We start from the raw sequence: 13,943 nt of genomic DNA on the forward strand, positions 1-13,943 counted from the left end.
GCGGCCGGGATTTGACACCGCGTCCCCGGGTTTAACAGCGCAACGCCGTAGCCACAAAGTCACCACAGGGGGTACTGGTGACTTTGCAGGAAGTCAGATTGGTGTTGGCATCTTCTAGCTTGTCCGGAGATAGGGACCACGTCTATAGTTAAGATTGCATCTTACGTAATAGTTAATAAATGGTTGATCCGAATAGAGAGGTATACGTTGTCTATTTACAACCTCTTCCTGTGTATTTCTGTTGCAAGTTTTAATAAAACAGTGCACACATTATGTCTAGTTGTTAAAAGTGTTCGTAAGACACTTTTAATATTACGAAATCCTCTTGGTTTGCCAGTAACATTTTTCGTTGTAGGAGTGATTGCCATGAGAAGAGTACTGTCATCTTGGGTCGTAAGGTAGGAAGCGGGAGGACTAATAATAATAACAACAATGGCGGTGATATCGGGGACATTCATCATACATGCTTAGAGAACAAGCAAGCTTATTTATATACAGGAAAGACTAGCGTACTTTGTAAAGTATATCTGCATGCATTGTCGAGTATTGCTACAAAACAACAAATCATAAACAAGGTGTTTTACTAGTCATAAACAGCCTTATTTTCCACAGCTTACACCCAAAAATCTGCTTTTTAAAGCAAATGTTATGCACGATGTATAAAAAGAGGCGTGCACAGCAGTGCTTGCACGTTCAGTTCTACTCCCACCTTAAGTTACAAATGGGTCAAATACTTAATATATCTGATAAAAAATGTGAATGTACTAGTGTTCGCAAGACAATTCGAAGCGAAATGTCGTACTAAGTGGGAAAATTTTGTTTCTTTTAAAGGATTTCCGATTAAAAGGTTTGTTTATTAAGTTTATCGGTCCCCCCGTGCTTCGACCTCATTTGCTGCATCAGCAGTTGCATCCCTGGTTATCCCAGACACCCCCAAACCTCAAACCTGAGCAATTGTCCCCGTTTGCACACAATTCCAATAAAAAGGTTGTCTACAGATGCAAGACGGTGGTGTTGGGGTTAAGTACGCGCAATGCATCGGAAATATATGCTTAAGCTACGACAAAATTCATTACAATCGTAAAATTAGTACCTGAATAGTAAGTAGCGTTACAGGCGTTTCTGCAACTTTTCCAAGCACTTTAGAAGCAGTGATGGCGTGAAGTTCATCTTTAAAGTCGTTCTTCGCCATATTTGTAAAGCTTTATTGAAGCTCTTAAAAAAGGTTGCGCTGAAACCTGAGCGCGCTATGAATGCCAAAAGGCCGCCTTTCGCAGCGATCGTAGCGCGACAGAATAACAATGGAGCTTTAAAAAAAAGAAAGAAAGAAACGAATGTCTGCCAAGCAGGTGTTTCTTATGCTTAGAAGAGTCACATTGCTACTCAAGTTGGCCCGTTGGTCTAGGGGTATGATTCTCGCTTTGGGTGCGAGAGGTCCCGGGTTCAAATCCCGGACGGGCCCGAAATTTTTTTATAGGTGATTGGTAAATCATTCTCTCGTATTTCTTTTTTCTATTATGTTTATCGGAGAGCTGCATTAAAGAGCGTTCTTTAAAACATTTCGCAGAAGGTAGGCTGCCAGGGAAAAGCATTCTGTGTGGGTCACGTAAATGCTGTCGCGCTGGACAAAAAGGTTACCAGAGGGAACAGTCAAAACGAAGGTGAACTGCAGCAAGTTCTTCCACTTTTCCTTTTTCTTTTTTTTTTGCCAGGTTCGGCGCGGTGCAGTATTTAACATAAATGCCCTCACAATTTTCCGACCCTCAGCCAATCAATTAGCTGTCACCACCTTTGACGCTCATGGGGCTTATCTGCGGGCATTGTCATGTATTGGGTCACCTCCCTATCCGTGTTGCTCATCAGCTCGACAATGGAGACTCTGCGACTACATTCGGTGCTTTCATGTTTCTTAACGATCTCTGCCTCATTAGCGGCCCTCCGGCTAGCGCACAATGGTGTGACAATCAGCGCTGAAAGGAGAAGCGCTGCGCGGGGGTTGAAAGGAATGGAGAAGGAAGCGGGCAGTATGCACAAGTCGTGGCACCATTGTTAGGGTAAGGTTACTCTGAGTGCCAATTTATTTCGGTACGTGGTACACAGCTTAATCTTGTTTACGGCCGATTCTGAAGTATAACGCGTAAGCAGTGTTCGTGTTGCGGCTTTCTAACCGCTTTGAATGTACGGCGAGCTTGCAGCCCTTGTTGGCAAACCATCCGGTTAATTCTACGGGGAGTTTTTTTTTTTTCTACACTATGCAAATTCTTTTTTAAATTGCCTGTGACAGATAGCACAATTACTGTCATCGAGCTGGATTACTCCAAGTGGTGGACATATCTTGCAAGAGAAATCAAAGAAGCAAGATCTACAAATAAAAAAAAACTCTAATTAAATTTTAAACTAATTATTTTAGGGCACATTTTGCAATTTCTGAACTGTAGCTAGTGAGTTTGCGAGGTTTGTTTAACCCCCTTTGAATAAATTATGAGGGTGGCACTGGTGTCGAGATAGGGGCCATCAAGCCTGTGGTAAAAATGCATTGTTGTTACACTTCATTTCTTTTTTAACAAAACGCCGTTTTATGCATTGAAGCATAAAAAATAACTTGGACACCCATGCATTTCGTCGCACATCTTGTGAATGAATATCTCTGACCTTCCGATATCCTGAAAGTTCGTTCCAAGTAGATACGCCTTCCAATCTCACCGTGTACAATTAGTAAAATTGCCACATCTGCCGTGAAGTAATTAACGAAAACCGAACTAGTGAATTTTTGCAATTAGTCGATTATGTATTTTCATTTCTCGTGCAAGTAGTGTCCATCACTTTTGAGTAATCCAGCTCAAGGACTAAAGGTATGTTATTTGTCAGAGGCGATTTTTAAAAATTCTCTATAGTCTAAAAAAAAGAAGAAAAAAAAAACACCTAGTATATTTGGAAGAGAGCAACCGAAAAAATAATGAAAAGTGTGATAGATAGACTTCCATATCACGCAAGCATAAATCATGGCCGTGACAGAAAGTAATGTTGCGGCGTCTTAGGCGCTCTTTATTTGTGATTTATCTACATGCGAAAAAGCTCACTTCACGCCGACGTTTTGTTTTTGTCTGTATATATATTTTTCTTGCATCGTATCATTCACATCAATTAGATGGCCAAAGACATTCTCCGGCCAAACTAATCCCACAAATCCTTAACAGGATTCCCCATCAAGGCAAATGGGAAGAACTTTATTCGCCATTATTTCTGGTCATGTAGAACAAATTCATATTATAAAAAAGAAAGCAATGAAATATTTTAAAGTCAGAAATTATCAGTATCGTAATTACAAATATATTAGTAATTGGCTGGATACAAATATCACTCCAGCGTTTCAGAAAACGCAACTATGAGCATTGCGCTAACTGCTCGGCGCTTAAATCAGAATTTTGAGGTATGAAATTCTGCCTAGCGAAAATGATACGTTAGGCTTTGCGGGGCGAGTGGCCCCTTCGATGGCTGCGGTGCTATTTGCGACTGAATTTAGCCAATGCTCAGTGACATAACATTCTATAAGGCTATGCCGGTGAAATGTAACCAACCCGTTCTTTATTTCTTTAAACTTAACTGCGTGCTTAAGCACACGCATCCTCAAGATTGTTTCTTCTTCTTGCTGCTCGAAGGCTGTCCGGTGCATAAAGCGCAGTTGAAATGACGAGGATCATTACTTGGGATTTCCGACTTTCTTAACTTTGTTTTTACTGATAAGGTGCTTAGATTTTCATACACCTAGATTTTGCACCTGATTCCTTAGTTTTTAAAATCTGTCAAGATTTTATGGACTGGTTGATCGAAACCGTTTTACCTTGCCATACAGAGGCTACAAAAGAGGTCGCTTGATAAAAGACTGCCTTTCGTTAAGCACGCCTTATACTATGCCCCGTGAAGCAAAAAAAAAAAAAAAAAAAAACAACAACAACGTTGCAAGAAAAATTCTTTATGGGTCGTGTACAGTGTTTAAATCCTTCAGTGCCTTCCTCGTTTTGTTGTGCCGAGACACCTTCTACAGTGCCGGGAAACTGAAAAATGTAAACTGTGTTTCTCATAGAACAAAAAGTTGTCCTAAGCTTTATTACTCTGCGATGTGATGCCGTTTAGCTTCTTTTATTAGGTTCATTTTAGTTAGCTTTTACTAGATCATCACAGCTGCGCTCTTTCTGCTTTTTCTTTCTTTTAATCTTGCCATCTACTATTAAACTTCTACCAACTTAAACGTAACTTCAACCCAGCAAACAAAACAAACAAAAAACTATACAAAAGCTTCGTCAAGGCTGTGAGAAGGTTTAAGCTAAACGCTAGAGTAGGGGGAGGGCGTTAAAAGACCCCCTTAACAACTTTTCATCGAAGTCGAGTTAGAATATTGCAGAAATACTTTGCCGCAAAAAGTGCTTCAAGGCGTTCAGCAGATGCGGAGTTATGGGCAATCAAAAATTGCGTTAGCGGTGTTTCCGTTCCTTCTTCAATCGCTTGCACTGCGAAGGCTGCGGCGGAGCGGCGCGTGCCCACAACGCTCCGCCTACTGCTGGACATCACCCTGGAGCGCCGTTCAAGTTTGATTTTGCATATTCATATAGACACCACTATTTGCGATTTTGGCGCCTACGGCACCCCAAACGTGTGCCAAACGCGGTTGTCCTCAGCGAGCCACAGTGCGCTCCGCGAGCGAGCTCGTTGCGGCCCCCCGCGGCGGCCGCGTTACCTACGCTACGTAGCAGACCCCAGTTACATGCAAGCTGTAGTGCGCATGCGCAGCGTTTGCTTTGTGCACGACAGGGCTTGAATGCGCGCTCGCACTTGTATTTTCCAGCCTAGCGGTTCTACGTGGTGCAGGCGGACTTTGTCCTGCACCAGCTTGACGGACGGATAGTAGCCACATCCGATTAGCTTATTTTGAAGCGCTATCAATAGTCAATACGAAGCGAAGTCTGTCAAGGCGTCTAACCAGGAGGGGCTAGGAGTGAGCGCGCGCTCGCAAGCCTGCGTGTAATCCGACCTTAAGTTTCGCGTGGTAATAGGATATAGTTGAGTGCTCATAGCTAATCGAAATTAGCGAGCCCTGACGGCTACGCCACCGATCAGCAGGGTAGCCAAAGTTTAATTCCTACGTGGGCGGCCGCGGTTGAGCGTGAGCAGAGGATAGTCGGCTTCTCGCGGAAATGCGTAATTATTATCGAAATTTGAAAGCAGATTTTCCCTTACTTGTGCATGCTTATTAACGCGACAGCATTAAAGGCACCGTGTCGCAGAAAATCCGGTGTCGGTGACGGCATCGGCGTCCGCGGCCCAAAATATCATCCCGAACCACCCCGACTACGCGGGCCCTCCACATGGCGTAGAGGCGTTTGTAAACTAGTTGATTTTCTGTAAGTAAAATGCCTCAGAAAAATCGTAAAGTACGACGTAACCACAACCTACTGACGTGATAGCGTCGGATTGTAGTTTGACTAAACGAGAAAACATAATTCTCTTTTGCGAAAACTCAAACACAAGCCCCTTTTCCAGCATTTCTACCCCTCATACAGCGGAACGCCATGGTATGTTCCTTTCAAAAACACCGTCCAGATGGCGCTCGCCTCCTCGGCAGCCGCATGCTGAGGCGAAGTTGGAGAAAAAAGGAAAGCTGCGGTTTCCGGAAAGCCTGATAAACAGCCAAGGATCTTCGAATGCTATGGCGTTCCACTCTTAAAGGTGGAGCTTAAGCGCCCTCCAAATTTTTAAACCGCGTCAATTAATTTAAACAGTAACAGTAGGAAGAAGCACACTGATCCAAACACCCTTCTAGATTGATGACAGCTATTAGCCAATAGTAGCCGCGTATGGGAATCTGCTATATTACGAAATAAATCGGCCAGAAAAGATTGAGGAGCAGGCTTCTGTTGAAAAGAGAGCGTTTCACAGAATGGTGACTTCGCGCTCCGTTTGCGAGCTATACGCGCGCCGCGCAAGACTGCAAAACTTGGCTGAGATTTCAACAGCAGCGTAGGGCTATCCGCAGCCTGTGTTTTTTTTTTCACCAAGTCCGAGGGGTGTTTCAGGACCCCTTAAACGCGCCTTTACTTTAACTATAGTTTTGGGCCTCCTTATACCGGTGTATGATACAGCACAGCCGGGGGAAACGATGTCTGGGAAACTATTTACAACGGGACAATAAAGTAGTGAATAGCATTAATTCGCGTTTCATGGTAATGGAAAGTGCTTACCGCGTGTAAAATCGTCGATTGAGTCTCGTACGTACGTATAATGATCCCGTTCTGTGCGCTCGTGTGGTTCTCGTAACGGGCGCCATTTGGCTCCTCCTCAACGGCGTCATTTTCCTCCCATCCAGTGAGGTTGCACACCTTTTTGATAAGTAGACCGAAATTACGCAATGAAAGCAAGACCTAATGAGAATCTAAGTCACTCATCTAAACCAATCAAAATATTATTTCGAACGAGATAGCTGGGGGACATGCAGACGAAAAGCGGTCGGAGGTAAATTGAATGTTCCTGGATGCCCGTATGCACAAGGCAGCGTATTCATGGGAATGTATGCTAAGCTTACAGCGCACACAGTAAGCATACGCAGCATACAAAAGTCTGGAGCGATGTACAGGAAGACACATAGTACGAGATGCATGATAGGAGATACATGTTATCTTATCTACATGAACGGTCTACATGGCATGCCATGGTATGCCTTGTGAAATATATCGTATATTACCTACATTTTATATATAGTACGAGATATATATGGTATCCTACCTAGATACAAGGTATACCATGGTATACCATTTAATATATTCGTATACGGCCCTTATCTTGATGGCATACACGGTGCGGGGTACATGGTAAAAATGCATTGGTGAGATCCGCATGTGATCCGCGGACCACACGCGGATCACAGGCAGGGCGCGACATTATGGCTCCTTCAAGATCAATCCTGAAGTAGTTTGGGTTTTACGAAGGACAGATGCGACCACTTCGTAGTCGGGGTGCCTGTCGCGCAGGCTATACCACTGTCCGAAGCTTCCGGTACAAATCCTACTTCGTTATAGCAGGTACCATTAGCAGGTACCATCGCACGCGTGCCAAGAAGAAACCATAGCGCCATGCTTGTGCAACTTCATTTACTTACTACAGCTTTGGTGAGCGGTCGCCGCATTTGCCCAAAGGAAACGTTCGTGGAATCACGAAGACGGTAATCCTATTATTCCGAGACTTGCATTATAATAAGAAAGGACGTCAGCTAGGCACTCTGCCAAGAGTTTTACAGCTGCAGTATCATCCGAGTGAGCCTTGAAAACTGGTTTCTGTGAAACTAGCTCTTTTAAACGTGATGTCCACCGTATATACTCCGGACTGCAAGAAGGCCCGTTGGTCTAGGGGTATGATTCTCGCTTTGGGTGCGAGAGGTCCCGGGTTCAAATCCCGGACGGGCCCGTGTGAATGCTACTACGCATTAATTTTTTATATGCGGTCATTCTATCTAAAGATTTTCTGCCACTATATGCGACGTCCCATCAATGTTTGACAGCAATGATTGAAGCTGGAGGGCGATGGGACATCGCCCTTAGCGTTAACAGGTAATTGGTTACTTTTGAGCAGCCTCTGACCTCTAAATAATATTTGAAAATGTGTGGAACTTGCACACACTGCCGAAAATGCACATGCAAGCACAAGCGCAAATAAAAAGACGCTTTGAATATCTCCTTCAGGCGCCAATTTTTTTCTGTCTATGAAAAAATTTAGTTTTCCCACATTTCTTGCATTTTTTAGAATTACGAAAGGCTGAAGAACAATTAAGAAAAATTCGGTTCTTCAATGAGTTTGTCAAGTTTGTAGAATCTGGACTCCATGCGAGAATTGTCCCCAGGAACATATGTGAGACTTGAGCACACCAGCTATTGTCTAGCATAGTTGGATCGGAAGCACCTATCACGATACTTGAAATATATTCTTTGTGTAAAACACTGCGAAAAACAATGTAAGTAGTGAACTCCCTGTAAGGCCTTTGTCGGAGCTAACACGAGAAAGATCCAGCCCTGACAGCGTTGAGTTTTCGAACTGATTTTTTTATTCGCGCTCTGCACCTGCCGCGCGTTCGAATGCCAACTTCGTCTTCCTTGACGGGCGCCGCATGCCGAGGCGCTACAGGGCTCCCCCCTGTAGAGCGTGAGCCATAGGAGTCGCCCAGTGAACGTGCTTGGATGTGGGAGTCCAGACTTGAGATGGAAGCTCCGCGGACGCGAGAGCGGCAATGTATGCAGGTTTTAGTCGATCGGCAGCCACGACGTCTTCACGGCCGTTGATGTCCAGCGTGAACGTTTTAGGTGTACGATGGAGGACGCGAAATGGGCCATCATAGGCCGGTGTGAGTGGTGGCCGTATTTGGTCACGCCGAACGAAAACGTGACTGCAGTCATGCAGATCCTGGCTGACGAAGACAGATTGGGGGTGTCGGTCGGCAGGAATTACAGGAGCAAGGTCGTGAAACGTGGTGCGCAGCTCTCGAATGTACGTAGCGGCATCATGATTGGAAGGGGGCGACGACGGCTCAAAGAATTCACCTGGAAGACGCAGAGACACGCCATAGACTAGTTCAGCTGACGAGCAGCCGAGATCCGTCTTCAATGCTGAACGGATGCCCAGAAGTACGAAGGGGAGGTGATCAAGCCAACGTTCTCTTGGCTGGTGAGCAGTGAGGGCAGCTTTCAGTTGTCGATGAAGCCGTTCGACCATGCCATTGGCTGAAGGATGGTAGGCAGTCGTGTGGATGTGTCGAATGCCCAAGATATTGGCAAGTGCGGTGAAAAGGGCCGATTGAAATTGACGACCGCGATCAGTGGTGACGACAGAAGGGCATCCAAAGCGTGATACCCAGCCGTTTGTGAAAGCCTTGGCCACTGTCGGTGCTGTAATGTCGGAAACGGGAAACGCTTCCGGCCATCTGGTGAAGCGATCCACACATGTCAGTAGGTAACAGGCCCCTTGTGATGGTGGAAGAGGGCCGACGATGTCGAGATGGACGTGGGAAAACCTTGCGTCGGGAGGCCGAAAGGGGGATGGTGCAGTGACCGTGTGACGGTGAATTTTAACACGCTGGCACTGAAGGCAGCTTCGCGCCCAGCGTCGGACGTCAGCATTGATACTTGGCCAAAGGAAACGAGATGTGACTAGCTTCTGGGTCGCACGAATACCCGGATGGCTCATGTTGTGCAATTGATCAAAAATTGCACGACGAAACGCTTTAGGCACGAAGGGCCGAGGAACACCAGTAGACGTTTCGCACGTTATTAATGAGGTAGAAAATGGAAGTAGGCACTCCGTGAAAGATAGAGACGTGGATGAAGAGCGAAGACTATGCAGCTCAGGATCGTTGCTCTGGGCAGCTGCTAGCTCTTCCATGTCTAGTGGTGGCTGGGTCGACAAGGCATCGATGCGTGAGAGTGCATCAGCGGCGGCATTTTCCGACCCGTGTACGTGTCTGAGATCCACGGTGAATTCGGAGATAAAGCATAGTTGACGGATCTCTCTTGCAGTGTAATTGCTGTGATTGCGATGGAAGGCAAACGTCAGGGGCTTGTGGTCTGTAACGACGTAAAAGTCCCGGCCCTCCAGTAAATGGCGGAAATGCTTGATGGCGAGGTACACAGCAAGGAGTTCTCGGGCAAATGTACTGTATTTTACTTCCGGTGGTTTGAGTTTTTGCGAGAAGAATCCAAGGGGCTGCCAACCTGATGCGTGCTGCTCGAGAACAGCGCCAACTGCTACACTCGATGCATCGGTGATGAGACGAATTGGGGCATCAGGAACGGGATGTATGAGCATGGTGGCGTCTGCCAGAGCCTTTTTGGCAGTGGCGAAGGCAGATGCGGCGTCGTCGGTCCATTCCAGTGGCGCAGCCGGGTCTTTTTTTATAGCTAATAGGTCGGTTAAGGGCTTTAGGAAAGTGGCACACTTAGGAAGAAAGCGGCGATGGAAGTTTAGTAGGCCCAGGAATTCTCGGAGTCGTTTCATTGATGTCGGGGGTGGAAAGTCTTGGATAGCCTTCACTTTGCTGGCGAGCGGTTGTATACCCTGTGGAGTGACAAGGTGGCCTAAGAACTCGATTGTAGCGACGCCGAAGACGCACTTATTGGGATTTATGACGAGGCCGTAATCATCCAGACGGTGAAACAGGGTGCGCAGGTGGTATTCATGCTCAGGGCCCGATGAGCTTGCTACCAGGAGGTCATCAAGGTAGGCAAATACGAAATCGAGACCTCGCGTGACCTCGTTGATAGTGCGCTGAAAAGTCTGTGCTGCGTTGCGCAGTCCAAAAGGCATCCTTACATATTCGAACAAGCCAAATGGGGTGATGATGGCCGTCTTCGGAATGTCAGCGGGTTCTACAGGAATCTGATGGTAAGCCTTCACTAAGTCAATCTTAGAGAAGATCGTGCACCCAGCCAAATTTGATGTGAAATCCTGTATGTGAGGAAGTGGGTAGCGGTCTGGTAAGGTGTGGGCATTGAGAGCGCGCTAATCCCCACATGGTCTCCACTCGCCAGGATCTTTCTTCGGGACCATGTGGAGTGGCGATGCCCAGTTGCTGGAGGAAGGCCGCACAATGCCAAGTTCAAGCATGTGCTCAAACTCACGGCGGGCGATGGTGAGGCGTTCTCCAGAAAGTCGACGAGGCCGTGTAAAAACGGGAGGTCCAGTGGTCACAATGTGGTGAGTGACGGAATGCTTCACCGGTGACTCTCTGGTGTGCGGCTTCGTGAGGTTGGGGAAATCAGCGAGTATTTTTGCATACGGCGAAGCAGGTGTGAGAGCTCGAAGGCTCGTTGACGAGGAAGTGCAGGGTATACCGTTGATGGATAGGCGCGTGTTGAGATCGATGAGGCGATGAGCATGCATGTCCACAGCAAGGTTGAAAAAACTGAGGAAGTCAGCTCTAAGAACAGCTTGCGAGACGTCAGCGAGGATGAAAATCCAGCGGAACGTACGGCGTAGTCCAAAGTCAAGTGTAAGAGAGCGTTGGCCGTATGTGGGAATGGCGGAGTTGTTGATCGCTTGGAGTGGGCAGGTCTGTTCGTTGCGACGGCGATCTGCACAGGAGGCTGGTATGACGCTAACCTGGGCTCCTGTGTCGACGAGGAAGCAAGCGCCAGTGATCTTATCGGAAACATAGAAAAGGCGGCATGACGTTCTACCAGTACCACTCGCCGCCGTCAGTGGCCGGTCGTCGCATTTCCCGACCAGGAGCACGGGTGAGTGCACTTGCGTGCAGAGGCCCCAAATCGGCGGTGGTACCAGCACATGGTCGAGGACGAGTCGTCCCGTGGCGCGTCGGTTGTCTGAAGTCCCGGAGAGCGTGGAGACGTCGAGAAGCGACTGTGGAACTGGAACCTGGATGCCGATCGGCGATGCGCAGGTCCGAAGTCATCGAGACGTCTGACAATGGCGTCCAAACGGTTGTCGATGCTCGCGAGCGCGGGGTCTGCAGCGGTGGCCGGTGGCGACGTGGTCATGGCGTTGAGGCTATGTGCCCGCGAGTAGTCTGCCACTCGATCAGCCATTTCAGCGAGCGTGTCTACTGGGACATCTCCTGCAGCGACGAGGACCGGGACCATGCTCTGCGGTAAGCGCTGAAGGAACAACTCACGCAAAAGCTTCTCCTCTTGAGGGGCGGAGGTCCCGCCAATGAGCTGACGCATGCGTCGCAGGAGCTGGGATGGGCGACGGTCACCGAGCTCTGTGGCCGTGATGAGCTGTTGGAGTCTGCTGTGTTCAGACTCGGACTTGCGGGAAATGATAGCTTCCTTCAACGTGTCGTAGGGATGGCTCGGGTGCGGCGAAGCTAGAATATCTGTGAAGTCTTCGGCTACGTCCGGAGGTAAGGAGGACACCAGATGCCAGTACCTGGTCTGTTGGCTGGTGATTTGCCGTAGACGGAAGTACGCCTCGACCTGCAGTAACCATGTGCAGGGGTTGTTTGGCCAAAATGGTGGCAGGTTGACGTGTTGGATCGCAGCCACCGCAGCACTGTTAGGTCTGGCGCCTTCTTGGGCGTCAGGACCGGTAGGCTGGGTGGAAGAGCCGGCGGGATCCATGCGGGATGGTTGGGGTTGCGTGTTCATTATCGGGTCACCATTAACTGTCGGAGCTAACACGAGAAAGATCCAGCCCTGACAGCGTTGAGTTTTCGAACTGATTTTTTTATTCGCGCTCTGCACCTGCCGCGCGTTCGAATGCCAACTTCGTCTTCCTTGACGGGCGCCGCATGCCGAGGCGCTACACCTTCATAGAGAGTCAATAGAGTCTCTTAATTTGTCTATATAGAAAGCTGCCTCCTATAGCATAATAACCTTTTTAGTTATCTTAGTGAAAAAAATAAAATGCAACTTTATGGTCTCGCCAGACTAACAAGGAATGTGCCTCGCCGCGGATAACGCACATGAACTTTGCACTCTGAGAGTAAAAGAACAAACATTAGCTATTTAGCGAGGCTACTCTTTGTATTCGAGCACCTTCCGCTGCAGTCGCACTCTTGGCATGTGTTTACCCGGATGTTTGGGGCTTTTGTCTATACTAAATGCTTTCTGTATAACCGGTGCGCTAAAGCGAGGGGGTGAATTGATCATTGAGTGACGCCAGCATTACGTCACAGTATAGCTCGTTGGACTACGTACATGGTGTGACATATATATATCTTACACCGTGACTTCGTCTAAAGGACCCGTAGTTTGAAACAAAGCTCGCAGGTGATATGCACTCACAGGACACCGCCAACAGGAATGCTGCGGACTGCAAAAGATGCATCTACTAGTTGAGTGGTCTATAGGCGCCCTTAAACGAGCGCCCGCTGTACTACAATATCATCTAAGTGAGTGAGAATGAAAAAAAAAATGGCTTCTGTGCAACTACTTCCATTCGTTGTTAATCTGCTACTTCATGTAGGGAGAAGAAGTATACAAAGAAAATTTTATGGAAACGTAACTATAAAAAAAGTTTCCCAACAATCCAAAGAATGTGCGCGTGCGCGCTTCTGATGCACTCGCGTGCAAACATGCACACGAGCACGCGTAAGCAAACAAAAAGTATTTGGCATAGTTCTTCAAGTTACACCAAGCGTGGACTTGCGTTGCGCGGCCGTCCCATAGCGCAACATACACCACCCACGTTGTCATGTGTGTACAAAAGCAGCCATTTTACCAACCTCTGCGATGCACAGCATCTTAGCTGAGCACGCGATGCGTCCGCTCACGTCGTCTTCGCTTGAGTTTCTGTGACTCAGGTATTGGGCGCCCATGTTGCTGTTAGCAACGATGTTGTATACCTTCAGCGCCATGTTCGACGACATGGCCACGATGGTTCCTTTCAAACTGGTCAAATTCATCAGGATGAGCTTGCTGTGGCTCTAAAAACAAAGAGGTCAATTAGTACTTGTAAAAACTGAAGCATTATTCAGCCTCAAAAAAAAAAAGGGGGAAGAAAAGATCCTCTAGTCTGCTATTCAAGGTTGGGGAAAGAAGGAGAGAAATATCGTGCTATGGAGGAGTAACAACGAAAGCCTAAAGTAGGGACAGAGAGACGTAAGCTGCAGTCATTTAGCGGAACCATAACTGAACCATAATTTATCGGAACCATAGAGCAATGTGATCAAGAACTGATTACCAATATTAATTACAATGCCGTGTACTTTTCGCTAACCGATAAAACTAAATTATTGTGATGACCTTCAGGTAGGATATCTCGTTTTCAATGAGTGCTATACGGATGTAAATTCATGCCATGGGAAAATTTGAATGAGCAAAATTTGTTTATTGATCAACGCGTTTAACAGTTAATCATTACTGCACGTAATCACTTTCTGTCTGAGCGGATTTATAGCAATGCTAAATTTAACATGTGGTCATGACAATAAAGAGGAAGTTAAAGCG

General features: G+C 47.1%; 1 protein-coding gene and 2 non-coding genes across 4 annotated transcripts in view; 2 read left to right on the forward strand and 1 right to left on the reverse strand.

Annotated features, from left to right (window-relative positions):
* The window catches only part of LOC125943261 (uncharacterized), a 30,009-nt gene that overhangs the window by 12,536 nt on the left and 3,530 nt on the right, over positions 1 to 13,943 (reverse strand). The window contains exons 4-5 of one of the 2 annotated variants that reach the window (XM_049662094.1): positions 13,220 to 13,420; positions 6,237 to 6,374 (exon numbers count right to left, since the gene is read on the reverse strand). In XM_049662094.1, coding sequence (XP_049518051.1) covers positions 6,237 to 6,374; positions 13,220 to 13,420 — 339 coding nt within the window. The remainder of the gene's footprint in view (positions 1 to 6,236; positions 6,375 to 13,219; positions 13,421 to 13,943) is intronic. The other variant, XM_049662096.1, reaches the window with a different exon arrangement.
* Positions 1,391 to 1,462, forward strand: Trnap-ugg (transfer RNA proline (anticodon UGG)). The gene has a single exon. It is a non-coding gene; the product is annotated as a tRNA-Pro (tRNA).
* On the forward strand, positions 7,384 to 7,455 carry Trnap-ugg (transfer RNA proline (anticodon UGG)). Its single transcript has one exon. It is a non-coding gene; the product is annotated as a tRNA-Pro (tRNA).

Source organism: Dermacentor silvarum, chromosome 2 (genome assembly GCF_013339745.2).
Source record: "Dermacentor silvarum isolate Dsil-2018 chromosome 2, BIME_Dsil_1.4, whole genome shotgun sequence".
In the NCBI taxonomy this organism is placed as follows: Eukaryota; Metazoa; Arthropoda; class Arachnida; order Ixodida; family Ixodidae; genus Dermacentor; species Dermacentor silvarum.